This window comes from Poecilia formosa, unplaced genomic scaffold (genome assembly GCF_000485575.1).
Source record: "Poecilia formosa unplaced genomic scaffold, Poecilia_formosa-5.1.2 Scaffold51, whole genome shotgun sequence".
Lineage (NCBI taxonomy): Eukaryota > Metazoa > Chordata > Actinopteri > Cyprinodontiformes > Poeciliidae > Poecilia > Poecilia formosa.
In genome coordinates this window covers 235,215-256,681 of record NW_006799990.1, presented here as the reverse complement: position 1 = coordinate 256,681, position 21,467 = coordinate 235,215, and the positions used below count along the sequence as shown (strand labels likewise).

Genomic DNA, 21,467 nt, shown 5'->3' with positions numbered 1-21,467 from the left:
TTTTTTTTTTTTTTTTTTTTTCCTGAATACACCTAAGCAGTATATTGCAGATTTATGTGCTCAGGTCTTTAACGAAACCTTAATTTCAATTGAACGCTGCTGTGGCATTCAAGAAAACTTCCCAACTTTTGTGGAAATGAGGTTAGATGTTAAGAGTTTGCTGGTGCTTCCAGGCAAATGAAATGAAAATTTCACTTTTAATCCTTTCTTTCTGGAACATCCAAGACGTTAGTTGACAAATTTCAGCTCAAGGCGTGATTTGATAAATAAAGTATCCCCCAATTGCTTAAATCATTGATTAGCTGAACGAGCCAAGGCACCAGCTGCCAAGAAACACTAGAGGAACTGTATTTAAACTGCAGCTGAAGTCAGAAACAATGAGAGCACCCACATTGAAATGAAAGGCTTTGCTGCCAACACTTCTCTGCCCCTGGCCTTTCAAATCGAGCTCCAGTCTCTCTGCTGGAAGGGAAGTGAAGTGGAGCACATGCGAGCGGGATTTATTTTATTCTAAAGACAGTTTACAGGAGCTGGGTCAGCCTTCAGATTGCGCCGCGCAGCTTCGATCATTCGTTGCAAGAGCCAAAGGGATGAACGTTTGGGAGGGAAGGGGGAAAAGTTTCAAAACGGTTCGGATGGATTCAGAGCAATTTTCTATGTAAAATTCCTCATAATATCAACAGAGGATCAGCATCCTCGTCAGATTCAGGCTTGTTTTCAGCTCTCGGGGCACAGATTGATTTAATTTCACAGACCAGCCGTGTGATCACAGCCTCGGAAGCCGTTTGTCCACACAGGGGTTGGTGAATTGAACCGAGCAATTTCAGCAATGAGACGGACGGCTAACTAATAGAAACAGTCTGAACGATGGGTTCAGGCGGCGGCATCATGTTAATGGACTCGGTGGGTTCCTGCTGAAACCAGAAGGCTAAAAAGCATGCTCTCCTGCAAATTACCTCCCAGGGAGGGCTTCCACTGTAGACACGCGTGTTTACGGACCTTGAAAATTAGGCCTGATTTTTTTCCTGGTGAGAGTAAAATACCAAATACATAAAGAAAGAGAGGTGAGGAAAAGGCATGAAACATCGTGACACCAGCTTCTATTGGTGACCAGAAACCATTTCTGCCACTTAGTGCAAATTAATATCAGCTGGTTCAGCAGCAGCTGATGCCCTGCTTACACGTGTTTCATTACCAAGAAAGCCAGAAGAAACTGTCCCGATCTGTTGGGTTTTCCGTTCCTGTGTATCCCTGTGTTTGCATGTCTGTTTATTTAGCTCTTTCCATCCTGCCATTTCGACTCTGAACCTTCCTAATGTTTTTCTGCAGCTCGTGTTTCGTACGTTGCTTTTCATCTGCTCACTCACAGAAATCTCGTTTCTCTCCTCCATCACCCGATTCTCTGCCATCGCCGTCGTGTTGCTCGGTTTGTTCCCAGGTCCGGAGTTTTGCTGATTGAATTCTGTTTCCCTGATGTCGTGAACAATAAATCAACACGGATTCGTGTGCGAAGGATTAACCCAGCGCAAAAAGAGTCGGCGAGGTAAAGACGAATCGCATTTATTGGATGCAAAGATGCGTCTTTGGGATCACACTTACTCAAAACATCTGACAGCAAAACGTATGAAGCGATCATATTTATTTGGAGACTACCCCGCCCAAATAATCACACAATAACCCTGTTCATAGTCTGTTCAACTTTTCCCTCTTCTTCTGAGGTCTGTTTTCCAGAATGAGCGTACAATAAAACCCAATGCTCAGAGGAACTAACCCTCCACCTGTGTCCTCACGTAACATAACCTAAGAATCATCTGAAAGATAAAATGTCCAATCAATCAACAGTTGTCTTAAAACGCTTGAGTAACCTAATAATTGTTTAAAAGATAAAATGTCAAATCATAACCTAAATCTGCCTACTAATAATCATTCATAACTCAGATGTGTTATGATTGAGCACTTTTTTCACATCACACAAGTCTTGCTGTCAACGACCCGGATGTTGTCCTCTAACCAGGAAGTGGTTAGACCAGGGGTCACCAACTCCAGTCCTCCAGGGCTGCCATCCTGCAACTTTTAGATTCACCTCTGCTCCAAAATGTCTGAATTCCCTCACCAGCATTCATTCCTCTCTGCAACAGGCTGGAAACGAGCAGTTTATTTGATCCAGGTGTGTTTGAGCAGAGACCATCTAAAAGTTACAGGATGGTAGCCCTCGAGGACTGGAGTTGGTGACCCCTGGGTTAGAGGATGAGGAAAACGGACTTTACTGACATTTTGCTCTAAAAGTCTGGCTCTGATGTGTTGCAAAGCCACAAAATCTCTTTTTTTGTGCTAATCACTAAGCCATTTCCCCCCCACATCATTTGATGCGAATCAAATTTCATTTGACTGCGACTTTAATGAGAACCAAACGGACAAGAAGATAATTATCTTTAACTTTGGCGTGTCTCTTAACTTGGTTCAGTTATATAAAAAATACATTAAAGCAGCTTAGCAGAAGCTTGCTGATTACATGAAAAATAATTCTGACTGTAAAGAGTAAAACCTCACAACACTAAATGTTGTTTGAACATTCTCCGCTCTGGGGTAAGATTTCACAAAAATAACACACATTGACATATTTTGAGCTCAGAACTGTTGCTCTAAAATGACTATTAATTAAACAAAGTAGTGTACAAAAGATTTTTAAAAAATGTCCAACTTATTGATACGATTCAGCAGGTACAGACAGCAGATGATCATTTAGTGAAAATATTTCCACTATAAAAGATCAAAGATGTAGGTTTTCCTATAATCATTTTTCTCAGTCTTGTAATAATGAAATGAAATGAAATTTCATTTCATTTCATTTCATTTCATTTCATAATAAGATCTTAAAAATAAATGTCATCTACCAGAGAGATTGGAGTTACAGTTTTTTCTGCTAATTAAAAGTCGAGCTATAGTTTTGTGGATAAAACATACTATAACTTCGAACATTAATATTTTTACTCTGGCTTCCCTTACTTCTCTGTGAGACATTTAACAAAAAGAAAATAAATCCTCCCCGTGGGAATTACACAGCGATCAATGACAATTAATGAGCTGGCATTCTCCATAAGGCCATTAAGTAGTGCTGTCACACACTAAATCGATATCACTTAAATGCCCATCCAGATGATGGAAAATCACTTCCTTTTTTTAACGATTATCTCCCAGAGTTTTCAAGATGTTAAATCTTCTTTCAGCTCATCCTGCTCCGTACATTCAGCGCAGCGGAGCCCCGCAGATGTGTGAGGGATTCAGCAAACACGCTGAATAGAAACGGGAAGGAGCCTCTCAATGGAGCCTGCTGAGCATGACTCTTTTCTTCTTCTTCTTTTTTAAGCTTTCACTAATCTTCTGACTTAATTAAGACAGACTCATCAAGACATGGCAGCTTACTGGGTTGCGGTGCATCATGAGAGGATCACGGTGCGGACAGACGACGAAGATAAAAGATCTCATTAGCCGCCAAGACGATATCGACAAAGAAAAAGAAAAGACGGTTAGGGTTGTCATTTGGTTCTGCGGTTCAAAAAATGTCAACAGGTCAAGAAGTAACTAGCATTTCATGTTATTGCCACCTTTCTGTTTATTTCGTTGAGACGTACTAGTGGAAAAAGTAGATCTCTTGCAGGCTCAATCCCACTCTGCCACGTGTTGATGTGCCATTGGGAGATTTAACCCCAAATTTTCTACTAAGCTGTGAATTGAGTGCATTTGTTGGTGGAAATTGCAAAAGAGTTTAACGTCAAATCAAAGCAGACAAAAACATTGCTTTTAATCTGAAGGGTAATTTATATTTCACTGAGTTACACTTGCATATTTTACAAAGAAATTACATTATTACGATACAAAATATACCTTAGATACAAAATGCAGGCACTTCAGTAAGAACAACATTTAAGCTCACTCTGTCATCTTCTACATCTGGTCAAAAAGTGAAAGATGTGCATGTGTGTGCAGGCAAAGTTAAGGAATCCATAAGGAAACATATATAACAAAAATAATTTCTCAGTTAACCAATCACACCATTGTCAAATCACGTTTCTATAATGACCCAATAATAACACTGTTTAATATCACGTTATACGCTGTGCAGACGCTTTATTTGCACTGAAGATTCACTCAACTTAGCATGTCAAGTGCTTGAAGCGACTCCCCTGCACTTAATTTACATTTAGGTTCATCGAAGATGCATCAAATTATATCAATCTGTTACATGATAGCTTAAAAAACATATTCAACACTTCCCAAGTTTCTATTGTTGAATGGTGATTATTTTTTTCCAACTTAGAGTGATTTTAAGTGTCTTAAATCACTAATATAGGAGTAAAAAATATATATGAGAACATCCCACAGCACTGTTTTAAGGAAAACAAGAATTCATCCAAGAATCAACACAATCTACGACAATTTTGTGAGACAAGAAAAACAAAAAATTATCATAGCAATCTGAGATGCTACTGTAGAGCAGATCAAAAACCTAGAAAGTAGCATTTCATCATTAAGGTAAGGATCTGCTTTTAAATCTCTAAGACCATAAGAAATATAAAAAAGACGTGGGCTGAGGATGACTGTTTTGTGGACGCACAGAGACATAAAGCCTGATTCTCTGGCGCCCATCCCTTATAGTGAGGAACTAGAAGGAATGATTTACGGTTAGGAGATTCATCGCCAGAGGCAAATTTTGTGATCTGGATCCAACTTGGATATTTCCTGTTTCTGTTTCACCCTTATCTGCAGGAAGTGGTTTGATATTTTTCAATTTTGTCACACAGCAAAACAACAGCCTCAAGGACAGATCCAGGCTGAGAAACTGAAAAAGGCGGCACCGTCAGTCACGTCGTGATCGGTGAAGGTTTGTGAGTTCAGTCGCCTCATCTCGGACGGTCTTGACCAGAGACGAAGCCGTTCAGAGTTTTCAGCACTTTTCTTGTGTCTGTGTAGTTCAGCATCCCCCTTTGATGTAAATTACATTCAGCACCACACTTTATTATTATTATTTTTTTTACCTGATTATTTTAATTAGTGGATCCTCCAAGGTCTGTAACATAGAGGTTATTTTAGAGATTCACTTTCAGAGAGCTTATCCTCCCCTTTTTTGGGTTCCATGTTTTAGGCTTAAACAGGATTTGCATAGCATTCATCAGTCAAATAGGAGAGCTCCAGTAATACTCTCATCTGATTCTCTGCAAGAAAACAAATAAGTCTGTACGGCTATGGCTTTGACTTTTTTTTTTCAGGTCTCTGAAATCGCTTCATGTTATAAGCCCAAGTCTCCGTCAATTTGGCTGCAATAGAAACCAAACGGTAACGTCCAATATTCTGATATCCCTGAATAAAATACCGTCACAAGCCGCCTTCCTGGATCCGTCCACATCGATCTCAATATAAAAATGCAGCTATTCTGTTAAGCCATCAGAGATTTGTTGGAGAAAATGGCAGAAGGGTCAGGGATAAAGCAGGGTTGGGTTAAAAGACAAACAGCAAAGCTTCGAACGTCTCACAGAACATTGTTCAATGACTTTACCCCAAAAGTCAGATAGAAAGACAAACCTGAAAACTGACCGACACACAAGCCGTTCACCAGGACCGACAGGCGAGGGCACGGCGAGCGCTAATCAGGCAAACAGCGAAGATCCCCATGGAAACACCACAGGATTATTCATGTACTCCACAAATCTGCTCCTTTTGGGTGAGCAAGCAAATGAAAGCCTTTGTTGGAAGAGAGTCAATAAGGAACTTCGTGAAGTCAATTGAAATTCAACAAAAGTCACATAATAAACTCTAAAACCGCCGTCCCTGCAGTAAAACACGGTGGCAGCAGTATTATGCTGTGGGGACACATTTGCTCTGCAGGGAAAAGGAAACCAGTTGTGGCAGTCGGAGCAACATCCAGGAAAATTCAGGAGAAAAACCTATTGGAAATGTTTGGATTTTTTTTTTTTTTTTTTTTTTGTGAAACGTTTTGTAACCCACACATATTGTTTATTGACCTTCACATTAATCCACTTTGTGTCAATTTCTGCCATAAAATTCCAAAATAATATATTTGCTAATACCCCAGCTGTCCTAAATTTAAATGCTGGAGTTTTATTAGCAGTTTATTTGAGTAAAGGGAGACTGAATTTAAATACACATCTAAATTTTTAGTTCCTGGTTGTAACACGACGAAACATGAAGAAGTTGTGGGGGTGTGAATAGTTCTGCAAATGTCTACATTCAGACGTCTGCAACACATAAAACTGCACCGTCAATAGAAAACAGCAAAACAAATTACACAGCCTTCGCTATTTCATTAATGAGTATAACCAAGTTACAGGCAGTACACAACATGACCTTTACATTGTGATATTAATCCACTCTGGATGCAGATAGGATCCATTTCTAGACGAGTAATTTTCCCCCAGCAGAGCAGATGCAATACTTTGTGTCAAATTTCTTTTTAATAGCCACTTATCAGCATTCGGGTTCCAAACAAGCCAGCGTCTTTTAATGCGAGTCAAAGTCAGAAGGCCTTCTTTTCATCGAGGTTATTACCATGACATTGAATCCAGAATCGGCTGCCTCCGAGCTTTTCAGGGAGATTTCTAAAGGCGCGTCGTCTCCTGTGTTTCCGCTCTGTAATGGGGGTTGCAGGGCTGCGCTGCGTGTTGTGATGCATTGCTGCGCTGCACCATAGATGGTTCTAACAGACTGCAAAGAGCAACACCAATTTTCCACAATGCAGATGCCGTTTATCCTATTCACCGATTGCTTTTTTTTCTTTCTTTTTTTCACATTGAGCTTAGGGTTTTGTGTGTAAAATCCCTGTGGGGAGTTTTGGTTTATATTTGCTTCAACGGGTTGAGCCAGTCAGGACAGGTTTAGCTGATGCCCTTCAGCACCAAAAAAGCAAACTGCTGTGGTTCAAGTCCCATGTGTGAGTTAAATCCATATATTTAGGTTCAGTGACCTGAATATAAATGACGATTTGGGCTGTGATACACAAAGAAATTGCTTTGTTTGGCCTTTCAGTTTTAATTTTCCATTCGGTTTGACTCCCTCTTCCAGCTGGAACTAACTGGACAGCAAGTTGCTAAGTGTGTCTGGTATGGTGATCTTGGACATAAACCTTGTTTATAGCCTAGAATGGGGTCTGATTATGATCCAACGTGAGAGTTTATTGCTGCCAAGAGCCATGAGTGTACTCGTTACGTACACGAACAGTGCATCCTGTGAATCACGTCTTTGGACATGCGCCGTTTCATTGACGGCACGTGTGAGCTGGACGAGAGCGAGCCCAGCTGCTGCCATCTTTACTGAGTCAATCTGTCCATCAGGCTTTGCCGATTGAGCGGGTCCGAGGCCGCGCTGGGTGCCGGCAGACACGGCGGTGGAGCCGGAGCAATGCGCCAGCGCTGCGCAGGCTTTCTCCCCAACTGCTCTCGGATGAAGGAAGGCAGGAGAGCTCTTAGCTGGCGCACGGCCGGGCGTGACAACAAGAAGTACAGCGGAGGGTTCCAGCACGGAGCCAGGCACACCAACAAAATGGCCGCCAGAGAGGCCACCTCCCACAGCAGCGTGACCCTCGTCAGGGTTTGCTCACTGGGCCCGGCCGGTGGATAGAAAGTAGGCAAAGTCCAAGATGGGCCAGCATCTAATCTGCTGGTGGGCGATGCCGCTGAGCTGACGTAAGGGGACAGAACGTTGACGAACTCGAGCGCGTAGTACGGCAACCAGCTGACCGCAAAAACCAACGTGGAGCTAATCAGCAGGGCGGTGGCTTTCTTGTTGCGTCTGTCGGCAACCAGGCTGCCTCTGCAGCGGTGGAGGTGGGAGATGATGAGGCCACAGTTGATGGCGATGCACAAGAGAGGCGCCATGTAGTACACCAGGAAGGCAGGGACCAGGAAGAACAGCCACTCCTGTTGACCGACCGACCAGGTGCATCCGCCGTCAAAGTTGATGTAGGTGACCTTCGGCAAGGCCATGGTTACTGAGACCAGCCAAATGGCCACCACAGTGCACAGCCTGAGGGAAACAGGGACAGAATATAAGCTTATTTTCTGTGTAGAATAATGTAATCTAGAGATCTTCAAGAGGCATGTTAATTTGATGGGACAAGAAGTTTCTCTTGATACGCAAATCTTATAGAATCACACCCCAAAAGAAAAAGTTTGAGACTATGCATCAGCCTCCACTTGTATCCAAGCACTAATCTGTTAATGGGTTGGGAGTCTTTTATCAGTTCTTCTAACTATACCCCAAATATTTTGCAAGTGGAGATGAAATCTGCACCTATAAACAAAATACAGTACCATCCATCAGATTTTGTCTTCCACTCTCTTCAGAGTCACTTCCAGGGGAAACATCCGATCATGTAGCCATTACCTGCTTCACCAGCCCCACCGCAACCTTAAACTCATTGACGCATCTCAAGCCACACATGGGGAACAACCTTTGCGACGGTTGGATTTACCATTAAAAACCTGTCCTCTGTCCCAATGTGAATTTCCCTCTAAATTAAATTGCAGGTCTATGGATTGCTTGAAGCTTAACAGAAGGGTTGATTAATGTGCCACACTGTTTAAATTAGATGTCTTCCATCTCAAATCAATGAAGCTCCCACAGAAGCCGGTAAAGATTTACTTTAATATGTTGCAAGGCAGCGAATGGCCGGCTGCATGTGGTTTCAGTCTATCGGTAATTCAGATACTTTCGGATGCATTACTAACCCTCACTAAAGGGAAATATTTTTAGGAATCGGTGCCTTTTATAATTATGAAAGTTCTCCAAGTTATGAAGAACCAAGATACTGCAGACATTGAAAGTTTTAGGAAATCTTGCTCTACATTCTTCAACAAATGCGCTCATGGCTTTATGCCATGAGATCAACTATGTGTTTCTATATTGTAGAAAAACTAAAGTTCCAAATAATTTAGCCTGTAATGTAACACTCTACTAAAGTATTTTTGTTTTTATCTGCCAACGCAGGTTTTAGCTGCTTCCTATTTATCGAGAGAAATTCATTGTTTGCAGTTCTGCAACAGGAGATTTACAGTGTAGGAAAACAGTCCACCTCTCTCAAACGTGTCTGGGAGATGAGTCGCTGCTGCACAAAGAGTTGATCGTCAACAGATCAAGAAACCAACAGACTCCATGAAAGGAATGAATCACTGGTATTGAAAGAAAGGGAGGCTGTATCTGTCTCCTTTTTATGTCAGAAAAGTTTATTGGAACGAAAAAAGATTGGATGTTTCCGACCGGCTGGCCAGCGGTCAGGATGGGTCAAGCTGAAAATAGATACCAGTCGATATCTTTGTGCATCTCTACACATTTTAACAGTTGAAAATATTTGATATGGCTGAGCATCTTTAGTTGTGCCTTATAGTTGTACTAGCAATGTATTTGTAAAATGTGTAAATTTGTTCAGACGCACAGATAGTGCAAAAAACAATTTCCTAAAATTTAAACAAATTTAGGAGATATTTCCTAACACATATTTCGAGATAGGAAAACAGTATGACAGCAGCTCAACGTTGGAACTCCATTGGACATGTTAAATAAAATACATTTAGGTTTACCATAATATTGAGTTGTATCACTCAGTGTAGGATATGGTGAGTTTGTCTGATTACTTTTCACCTCCACATTTTTAATCTAGAAAAACAATCTTCTAGAGTCTAGACATTAACATCAATAAAAATCTTTACAACACATTGGGGTCAGTTTTTTACACTAAGGTGCCACAGTAAGTAAATAAATACCCCAGCTTCAAACATGTGATTCACATGGCACATCTGATTTGGAAAACATTTCCAATATGTTTTTGTGCTTGCAAAATGTTCATATTTCATGTGAAAAGCCCAGTCCAGTTTCATTTATGATTTGGTGGCAGTTTCTGGGAAAAAAAAAAGGTAAAAATGTTTTACTTTTCTTAGATGACTTAAAAAAAACAAAAAAAAGATATGCAAAGAACATGTTACTCCATTTCAATGGGATCCAAAAAGGGTCAACATTTTGTGACAATGCCTTCCAACAACAACAGACTTCATTATTTATTACTCACACTTGCGTCAGACTAACAGGCGGCCTCATCTGTGGCGCGACAATGCGATACCTCAGTACTGCCAACGCTGCCAGGCTGAAGATCTCGACTCCTACTGTCACTGAAGTCATGAACCCCAGCAGAACGCAGGTCCCACCGCCGAGCTGCCAGTTCTGGAAGCTGGCGCTCAGGAGCACACAGGGCAGGGTGAGCAGGGCTCCAAGGTCCGCAAGGCTGAGGTTGAGGAGCAGGACGGAGCTCGGCTTGGAGCGGCTCCGGGGGTTCCTCACCAGCACCAGCCACAGAAGGAGGTGACCTCCGACCCCGGCGAAAAGAGAGATCAGGCTCACCATCGGCAGCACCACCGTGAAGGAGATGGTGGTGTTGGTGGAGACCACGTTGAAAAGGAGGTTGACAATGGCAGGCATAGCTTCAGGGAAATCTGACAGTGCAGAAAAGAGAGAAAAGAAAAGAGAGGAGAGATTATGGGCTATGGAGATTTTTAGCTTCGAGTGCCAATGAAAAGTTTAGATAAACTCACACAAAATATGTTCAACTTGAATTAGGTGAATATGTTTGAATTTACTGGGGAATTTCTTTAATCCTAGTTTTGCATATGAGGTTAGATGTGTACATGCACTACACCAACATTTGAATAAATGTTGTAGATATGCTTTTTGCAAGGTGCTGGCATAACACTCGCTGAATATTTGACCACTCTTTCATTTTTTTTCAAAGATAGTACAGTTAATTTTAATTGCCTATGAACAGAGCTGAACTTTGCGCATTTCCAGAAACTTGATACCTTGTGGGACATTTGAATGAGTCCAAGATCAGTGTGTCAAGTGGAGGTGAAGTGAAAGAGCATGGAGTTTGTCATCTATCATTATTTCAGATGACATTCAACAACAAGCTGGTTAGCTACAAATATTCAACAAGTTGTTGTCAAATGTTTGTAGCAAACTAGCTTCAAATGTTGTTGACAATAACATTTGAAGCTATTTAACATCTGAAGCTAGCTTCAAGCATTTGACAACTTGTCGAATGTTAACTAGCTAGCTAGTTTCAAATGCTAACATTCAAAGCAAGCTACAACCATTTGACAACAACTTCTTGTCAAATGAAAGCTTTGAATGTTGCTAACAACATTTGAAACTAGTTAGCAAGCTATAGATACTTTATTGATCCCAAAGGAAATTATGTGGCTTCCATTAATACAAACAATAACCTGAAAGACCCACCAGATAAAGCGGAGTAAAAAAAATCTATGAAATTAAGAATTTTACATTAACATCACTGCGTTTGCTCAGAACAAAAGATTGTTTTTCTTCACTTTGCAAATCTAAAATAGGTAAAGCAACTAAGGGGAAACTCATAATAAATGCAAACTTCTATTTTAACAGGCCAAATCAAAACTTAAAAAAAAAAAAAAAAAGATAAACAGAACAATTATCATCCTAATAATCAACAAACTGCAATCTATTATTCATATTTATACAAGCTGCCTCCACGGGATTCCAGAATCACTCAGAGCTCACCAGGCCCACCCCGTGACTGACAAGCCTGATGATTCAGACGAGACAGCGCGTCTCTCAGGAGACCATGGCAACAAACAATCGAAGACATCAGCAAGTCGCCTGCGTCACGACGCAAACAAGACGACTCACCTCGGTGGGCTCAGGCTGGCGTTTTAAGCAAACAGGCGGGTGAGGGGAGCTCTTGTTCCCAAGGGGGTCGACCAGGATAAAACACACAAAAACAGCTGTAAAAGGGAAGAGAGAGAATAGCCTCTAAGAAAGAGCAGGTAAGAAAAAAAAAACCTAACAATCTGTGGGCTTCTTATTTAAAGCAAACAATCCCTCCACATACATTTATTTTTAGCACTCCGAGCCTCCCTAAATCTCATCTATTGCATCATCAGAACAACTTCAGTGTACCTTAGTGTGGTGGTGGGATGCATCATAGCGCCCACTTTGGCAAACTCATCCACAATAGTGTGTGTGAATGACAGATGGACAAAAGAATGAATAAATGTTTGTTCATTCTTTCACCCATCTGTCCCTGTGATGCTGAGTCTCACTGAGGCTTAACAATCCTGCCCTGATTCCTTCTTTGGAGGTGGGTGATTATGTGCTCTTTGGTTGCGAAGCAAAAAAAAGGTCACAGAGCGCTTTGTAGGAGTCGGGGCAAGCTGAAAACAGCTACGCCGCTTTGCCAGCATTTAGTGAAAGTGAGCGGGAGGCTTTTATTTGAGAGGAAACACACAGTGACTTTAGAGGTATTTTACCAGCTCTTGAACTTTTCACATTTTGCTTCGATACCCGCAGTAAAGCTCAGCAATCAATCAATCAACTGGCTTTCAAAGTCACTTAATTAGTAAATTGAATGTGTGCGATTTAATCATCTCAGTATAAATCCAGCTGTTCAGTGAAAGCCTCAGAGGTTTGTCAGCAAACAGCGAACAAATGCCACTATGGAAACCAAGAAACGAAACACAGCCTAGCAAAAAAATAAAAAATCAGAAGTTTCATTTAAAAATTAAAGCTACATCCAAAACAATGCTTGAAATCCATCACTGCATACATTATCTGGACCTTAAACATACACAAGCATGATTGACAACACTAAGACCCTCCTCCTGGCTCTGATTGGTTGTTTCTGACCAGTGGATTTTGTTTGCAGATGGCAGTAGAACCACAGGGAGGAGGTCAAGGAAGTAGATTTTTTTAACAGATTATCATACATTATGGCATGGTGAGAGATTTAATACATCAAAAATGTGTTTATAAAATTCAAAAGATATCTAACCCTTCCCCCACCCCAGGTTTATAAAAAGCAAAAATACTTTTATTTAAGAAATAAGTCTGAGGGCAACTAGATGTATTAGTCTGAATTACATAAATTACCGCACCGCTGTTGCTGCTGCAGGAGGAGCACAGATCAGAAACGGCACAGAGGAGATGAGAGGGAAGCCTCCCAACAGCACAGATGAAGAAAGACAGCCGAGAACCAAAACGTGACAGGAAGAACAGAAACATGAAATGCACAACAATGGGCTAAACTAATTGTGTTTAATTTTAGACACATTGACCTCAAGCTGAACTGATGAAGAAGTTGAGGCCGATTCCAGGCTGTTTTCGCCACTTTAGTACCGGCGTCACAGTTAGATTTCACCTACATTTGTAGCATGAAGTCATTTCTAATGGGAATAAATTGTTTTGTTTTTCTTAACGTGTGTTTTGCTCCTGGAGTTTCTTTTCGCTTCACTAAACCTTTCTGTTGCTGCCCCAGTGAGCCGGGTTCCTGCTCTGGGCAGCCTTGTCTCCATGTGTGATGTGACCTCCTCCCAGGGAAGTTTCTCAAGAAAAAAATAATTAATAAAAACAAACAAAAAGGGGAAAAACTTCTGGGCTTGTCTTTTGCCGTCCAAAAGAGCTACGGAATAGAAGACATTGTTTTAAAAAGATGATCATCAATACATCTATCCTCTTTAAAGCTTCATGTGTTTTTGGAAGATCCTCATTTAAAGCATGAAAACTGGCTCACACAGATTTGCAATAAACAGGTGTATTCACACTCTAAACTTCAGCTCAACAAAAGACTAAAAACTCCAGAATCAGTCTGGAATGGTAATGATATTCTCATGTTAATGTGCCGAAAGACGTTTGCAGAAATAATCAACAGGAAAAACCGCAGGAGACTTCGGCGGCGTCGTACGTCACAGTCACACGCCCAGGCCGAGTTAAAAAAACAATCAGGAACAAAGTTGGCCCTCCAGCTATTACCTGACCCGGATGAATTTAAAAAGGAAAGGGAAAGACGGAGCAGAGCCGGAGGAAAATAAAAAGAGAGGACGTTAAATGACCGTTTTTCACTTACTGCAAAAGGTGACCTGCTGCTGGGTAGAAGCCCCTCCACTCACCGTCAGCTGACGTGCCGTATAAAGAGGAGAAACAGAGGGCACACACCTGTACTGCTCCCCATGCTCACTCCGCCTCTTGACTCCCCATGCTGTCCTTTGGCCATGTACACACGCACACACACATGTTTGCAGGGCTATCTTTGTGGGGACTTTCCATAGACTTCCATTCATTTCTACAGCCTAAACCTTATCCTAACCCTAACCCTTCATTCACACCTTAGTCCTAAATCTAACCCCTGAACCAAAAACAGCGTCTCCCCTTGTGGGGGCCAGGCTTAGGTCCCCACAAGGAGCAGTGGGTCCCCCATAACGTCGTATGTGTCAGGATAATGGTCCCCACAAGGTATTACAAACACACACACACACACACACACACACACACACACACACACACACACACACACGCACACACACACACACACACACACATCTGTACACACATGCAGATGAAGAGAGCCTGTGGTTTTTCCAGCATTCCCTCTTCCCCCTTTGGCACTACATAACCTCCAACATATCCTGTGTTTCCTAATTTGGCTTCTGAGGTCAATAGGAGAACTTATTATAATATTACAGATTTGGCATCCCAATGTCAGACCATGTCTTCAGTTTTCTCACTTTTATTAAATATTCCATGCAAAATCCTTTAATGTCCAGCAAGTGTAGCAAAAGATCAATTGTAATAGAATTAAACTGTCTTATGTGATTTAATTTAACAGTGAAGCCTATGAAAAGTAAAATCTACTGACTTAAATGCAGAAATATTTTGCATTCTATATAATGTAATATTCAGCAATGGTCTACTTCTGCTGCAAAGACATGGCTACATAATTTTAAGCTATAATCTTTGTTCAAATTAAATTAACTTCTTGTTATTTCATCATATACTCGACAGTGTATATATATATAAAAAATAAGTTATTAACTAGCAACTTCACCAGTTCAGAGTTAAAAGTTGTCCGGGATCTGTTTTAGATCTGACTGGCGCCTACTCACAAAAAAACAAAAGAAAAAAAAAGAGTAACTGGAGGTATTTGACTGGTTTTATTAATGTTGTGGTGACATAATTATTCTATAGAAATAAAGTAACATTCAGTCCTCATCTGTCTCGATCACTTTCTGTCAGTGAGAACGCAACCTGAAAAAGCCCGACTGTTCCATATATATGTATTTTTTGTTTTACAAAGTTATGTTACTGCAACATCAATGAAAAACGAATGCAATTAGTTCACAATAATACATCAATTAATGTTGTCTGTCAATTGAAATTCATGCTTTGACATTTTGGTAAAGTAACAAATTTATCAGTTTAAGTACAAGCCACGATAAAACCATCATCACTCTTGGTAGTTTTTCTCAGTCTTCGTATAATCATGGAAATATGCAGGTTTAAAGGAATCAAACAAACTGACTCGACTAAACAAGGTCTACGTATAGCTTTGAAATCAAGTCAAATGTTCAGTGGGCAGGAGTTTTGACCCTCTTGCTGTGACTGTGACCAAATGACCAACTCATTTAGTCACTGAGTGACAAAGCTTTAGAATCGGCTTTGTAACCCATTTACAGACTGATTTCAATTATTTTGCTGTAAATAAAAAAGGCAGTAAGTGTGCAGAGTTTCAGACTCGGAACAAAATGTTTTATGCTCACTTTTTTCCACGTAGAGAAAAGTCGTTTTGGTTCCATTTTTTTTATGCAACTGTAACCAAAAACGCTGAAACATGAGACATTTGTAATATGGTGAGTACAGCTCACAGCACTGCAAGTCCAGATTTAAGAGTACCGGCAAGCTTAATTTCTTTACATTTTGACATATATAAAATGAATATGTACGTAACAGGCTTTCCACAACATAAGGAAACCTGAAACAAAAGTCTGATGCTTGGTGTTAAACCTCAGTAGAAGTAGTATTTATTAAATATATCAAAAGATTAAATGCAAACTTCCACCTTTAACACTTTATAAGGGTTGAGAGTGAAAGAAAACCCTCAGCTTGCCCTAAAACGGTAGATGTAGAAACGGTGGATGACTCATTGCTATCGGTAACAGCATTGACCTCTGTTCTGGTGATCGTCGCTCCAGTGAGGCCTCTTGAACCTCCAGCAATCCGTTGTCTACCAAAGACTCCTACCGCCACTGCATTTAACATCATCCCTCAACCTGTAGCGATGGCCTCCATTTTGAAAACATAAACACACACCAAAACAGAAAAGGCTTGCAGAAACCCACACAAGCACACCTGGCCACGCACACACACACGAACACATGCGCACACACACACTGCTTTAATCTACTCTAATTGCCGGCAGCAAGACGGAGTTGTTTTTAGGGAAACAAACACGCAGGTCAGAGCGTGATGGAGCGAGGCGAAGGAAAAGGTTGGAAAAGAGTTCAGAGCCAGGCAAAATGGCGTGATGGAAAAAGGTGTAAGGGGAAAAAAAAACACAAAAAAACAACTGCTGCCAGAGAAGAGTGATTCGTGGAAGCCGCCAAACCCGCTTCCTGAGATCATAAAGATAGGTCAACCTGAGCGGGGAGGGATTTATGAACCTGAGAGGAAAAACACAGTGACAGCTGTGTCACGGGGAGATGACTGAGTCGTGCAGACTCGAGACTGGAGCCGGAGGAATCCGGAGAGCACGTTCAGCCGGGCTGTGTCACATTCTGTTCTCTGTTCAAGAAGCTCCAAAGGGCAGCTAATAGAGATGTGGCAGGGAGACGGAGGCATTTAGGTTTATGGGCTCTCTGGTTCACTTAGCAGTTCTAATTACAGAACGCTAACGTTGAAACTGTCTATTGTGATTATGTTTTTCTTTCTTGTAATGGTAACTTGTGAAAACTCTATTTCTAGAGGGTCACACAGGGCACAACGGTTATGTTTTACATTTAAGATAAAACCAAGATGTGCTGGGATTTTTTTTTCTTTTAGCTGCAGATGCGCCCTTTGCTACAAATGAAATGAAGACATTCAGCAAATGTCTCATCTTCCAAGGTGGACACACGGAGTGACATCAAGCATGATATGCAGTGAATGGGGAACAGCTTGATGCTTGAGAATAAAGCTGTCAGGAGGCGGTGGAGATACGCCGGCTATTTCTTAAAGAACCTGCCTGACACGCTGCTGGTGCTGGGAGGAAGACCTTACAGAGTCCAATCTCCATCTGGAGTGTGGTCCTGACCGACTCCTAGCAGAACAACACCTACAAGTAACTTTTCAGTAAGATATAGGAATTTGTTTCAAGTCAATGATTCCTTAATGTTGAGGGAAAAAATACTTTCACTGGCAGAACTCTTCACTCTCCATAGATTCTGGGTCAGTAGATAAACAGCAGAACCAGAACCAGAACCAGACTGCTCCCAAAAGAGCGTTAGCTTCTGGCCAGGTACGCCCTATTGAAATCCACAGATGACCCTACAAAAAATGTAAAGAAATCATTTTTACTCTTTTTCATGTCATACCACCTCCCAAACTTTCTTCTCAACACAATGCTTGCTAGTCTATGTCCCTCAAGACCAGCCTCCAAGCATGCACTCCATTTTCCATAGTCAAGCTAGCATCACACCACCATGGCCAGAGTCAGAGCATCAGCAACCGTGCAGCATCTGTTTTCCCTTGGACAGTCACAGCACCCTTGTTTCCAGGACCTTCATCACCTCCACTGTAGCCGTCTTCTGTCTTCTGTATCGTGGTTCCCATGACTTGAAACACTTCGGGGATGTAACATCAGAATCATCCTCATCAGCAGCGGCGTCCCCTGAGCATCCCTCATCAAATCATCCGTTGCCATGCCCACAGCCTTCATCCTGTCCTGTTTGATAAATGGTAATGAATGTACTTCTCTGCCACTTACTATGATCAACTGCAATCAAGTAGTTTTTCCTGAGGCGATAAAACTCTTCATGGCGGCCTTTGTTCTCTAAGGCCTTCACCAAACAGCTGGATGGGATGATCAACCAGGACACTCAGGCGGGCCCTATTAACTAATTAGGTGACTTTTCAGGATAAATGGCCACCCTTCATAGGGGTATCAGGTAAAATGGGGCTAAAGATAAAGCCACATATATATGACTTTTTATGTAGGATGTTATTTTGTTAGCTCATCTCAAAACATACACTGAAATGTGTTGTTACAACAGGATAAAATATGAATATGTTTGCAGGGCACTGTTTTTATCATTTCCTTCGTGAGCCACTTGATTCGTAATACTCCCTCCTGACTGTTTCTAGAGCTTACAGCCAGCAATTTGAAGGCTGGTCTTCACACAGCTGAGCATAAATAAGAACATGGCAGCCTTCAGGTTCACTCTTCCTCCGTTTGCATTACTGCCACCGACTTGCTCAGAACTCCTGGATAAAAGCAGCTTGTCCGCATGTAGATAAGCCAGCGCTTAGGTGTTTCAAAGAGGATTATTTGCACTATGTAGCATTTATGATGACAGTACCTCACTCTAAAGGCATCATTTTGGCTCAGACGCTAAGCCGAAGTCTTTTGTCAGGTGTATTATTACTGAACAGAGAGCCTTGTCAGGATACAAACCTCTTTTTTTTTGACTTAACAGGCTGTTACCTGGTGTAAAGGGCTCAACACCAGCTTTTATAAACTCATTACCAGACAACCAGTGTTTGTGTAGAGGGGTCAAATGACTTGCTGCTGACCCATTTGTCTTGGTTAAACACACGTAACACACACCTTTCAGCAAACGCCGTGTGAGCCAACCTCAAACCATCTGAGTGAATAAAAGAAAAGAAAAAAACAGCTTTATTAGATCATCTTTATGTTAATGTGCAGGTTTACTTACACTGTGATGAAGCATTCACCTGAGCATATGGCATGCCGAACCGGCACCATATGGGTGTGTGTGTGTGTAGAGACAAAGAGGGACTTAACTGGGCTTATCTGAGGACACGTAGGATGTGAATGCTACACCCCTGGCTGTGATGAGGCCTGGCAGTGCAGGAGATCAGGTGACTGCATGGAGGGAATTAAAAGCTCCTCATTGTCAGGAGGATCGTCATTGTCTGGGAAAAGGCTGATGGACGTCCAAACGCCTGGGCTCACTTATGCACAGAGGGAGGAGGAAACACGTGTTCATCTGCAAAAACACATGCCAGACACGTGAATGTCTAATTCATCATGGTCGTGATGTCGGTAATATTTGGCAAGTCTCCATCGGATCACAAAACACTGATTCATCCACGACAGTATCGATGGAGCATCGTGGCTGGGCATCCACAGTAAAGAAGTGCAACTCTGAGAGTTTCAGGCCAAATAGTCAAAGTCTCTGCTGCCACCTGCTGTACAACAGCGGGAACGTTCATTTCAGAGGACCCTCTACTACCATCTGCACTTGGCGCTGCTTTATTTCAGTTTTTAAACAGTTTTTAGGTTTTGGTGAAGCTTCGACGACTGTGGACATTACATTTTCTAAACATTAGTTGCTTGACATTTTGATACCTGTGGATATAAACTTGCCAGCCTCTCTGGTTAGGTTCCCCCGTTAGTATGGAGTTGGACCCCGTTTTGCCTCCAGAACAGCCTTAATTCTCCATGGAACAGATCCAGATATTCCTCCAATATTTTGGTCCACATGGACGGGACGGCATCACGTAGTTGCTGCAGATTTGTCATCTGTTCATCCGTGACGCAAACATCTTATTCCACCATGTTCTCAAGGTCTCCGATCCCACTGGGATATCTTGACTGTGGAGGTCGTCTCAATATCAGGGTTTCTGCGAGCTTCCCCAACTCAAATTTAAGACTTCTAAAGACCACTATGAATTAAATTTAAGACCTATATTGTGACAGAAAAAATACAAAAGAATTGATGTAAAATAAACTAGCCAGCTACCCTGGCTATCAAGGGCCACGACAAAATGTAAGACCTGTGATTAACATGTCCAAGGCTAACTAGTATATTTTTTCACGAATTTAAGACAATTTAAGGCCTTAATTTAACAATACGTGAATTTAAGATGTTTTAAGGCTGTGTGGACACTGACCCAGAATACAGTGAACTCAGTTAAAAAAAAAATAAAAATCAAATTGAGGCGATTTAAGGTTTTTGACAGGGTGTGTTGTACTGCTGGAAGGAGCCACCAGAAGGAGCCTCGCAGTGATACTGAGAGTCGGTTAATATTTTATCTTACAGTTACCGAAATACTTAGTGACTGAATGTGTGCCAAAAATATCCTCTAAACTATTAAACTATCAGTTTGAACCGTTGATATTGCAGTTTCAGCAGCACCGTTTTAAAAGGAGCTGCTAAAATCGGGTCTCAACTGACAAGCGAATGATTTTCCAAGGAGTTATTGGCAAATTTTAGCAACGATCAAAAGGAACAGAAGATCTGGCTTTGGCACAGCTAAGTTATTCTTTCTCATTTGAACCTCTTCCCCCATTCCGATCAAGCAAGTTACTGTGGCAGCAAACCGGCTACATAGAAAATTCATGCCATATTGTCCAGGGGAAGATGAGACCCAACAATGCGGATGACTTGAAGGCAGCTTTTAAATGCAACCTGGGCTTCCCTAACATCTCAGCAGAGCCACGGGCTAATCGCCTCCACACCACTTGTAATAACCATCTAAATAAGTGTTTGAAATAGTTGTGTAATCAATCTTCATCTATTTCACTTTCTGAAAGGAGTGAGGAAAAAAACCCACTGAACTTTATAATACAACAATTTAGAAGAACTACTTGGTCAACAAGCTTTTTTTTTTTTTTTTACATTTCTTTGGAAATATCTTTTTTAACCAACAAAAAAAACAAAATAGTTCTGCTCTCATTTTGTCTTTTTAATTCTTACATTTGATTTATCGATTTTTTTTTAAACGTAATTTTAGTGGCACTCTTGTGGTTCCATATTTTCTGCTCTGTATGACGCAGAGCTTGTAGATGTGGATCGCTGTAAGACTCGAAAACAGGCGAAAACTTAACTTTGACATTTCACACACTGCTTCCTTCTATTAATTCAATTTTATTTATTCTGATTCATAGAAGCATTTTTAGAAAATATAATTATTTTCCAGCAATTAAAATCAGATTAAAACCACCCGCCAGCTGATTTAAATACTCTAGAAGAGATGGGAGAGAGCTAAGTTCATGGTAACAAGTTTTCCAATCAACATCAGCATACATCGAAAAGAAAAGGACAAAAAACAAACAAACAAAAAAAGCATACTCACAAACACAGTTATCAAATATTCTATTATCATAAATTAAATCCTGATTGTGAACTAACAGCAGTACCACAATGGTTAGTGCATTTGATCTACATCTCATTAAAATAAATACGGTACAAACTCACTTTTAATAATCACAGATTGTCAGTAAAAGGTGGGGGAAGGCGACGAGGAGACATCTTTTAACATTAAACGACTCGCACAAACGCATAAAACTCCCTTGAGCTCACTGGAGAACAGAACTACTGCGAGTGTGTGTGTGAAAGAATCTTCTCGTTATGCGAGAGAAACTATAACGAGGGCAAGCAGTT

The 21,467-nt window shown here is 41.2% G+C and overlaps 1 protein-coding gene across 1 annotated transcript; it reads right to left on the bottom strand.

Moving 5' to 3' along the window:
- Positions 1-3,825: 3,825 nt before the first annotated feature.
- On the bottom strand, positions 3,826-19,759 carry LOC103138424 (galanin receptor type 1). Its single transcript, XM_007552599.2, has 4 exons — positions 18,665-19,759; positions 11,722-11,816; positions 10,076-10,496; positions 3,826-8,037 (listed from the first exon to the last, which is right to left on the bottom strand). The coding sequence occupies exons 3-4, from the start codon at positions 10,480-10,482 to the stop codon at positions 7,323-7,325; spliced, it is 1,122 nt and encodes a 373-aa protein (XP_007552661.1). The 5' UTR covers positions 10,483-10,496; positions 11,722-11,816; positions 18,665-19,759; the 3' UTR covers positions 3,826-7,322.
- Positions 19,760-21,467: the final 1,708 nt, after the last annotated feature.

Bases quoted from the DNA above. Each gene is read 5' to 3' on its own strand.
- LOC103138424 (XM_007552599.2), bottom strand. From the start codon at position 10,482: ATGCCTGCCATTGTCAACCTCCTTTTCAACGTGGTCTCCACCAACACC. The intron at 8,038-10,075 runs GTGAGTAATAAA...TGTTTCCCTCAG, and splicing joins CCTGTTAGTCTGACGCAAGT to GCTGTGCACTGTGGTGGCCA.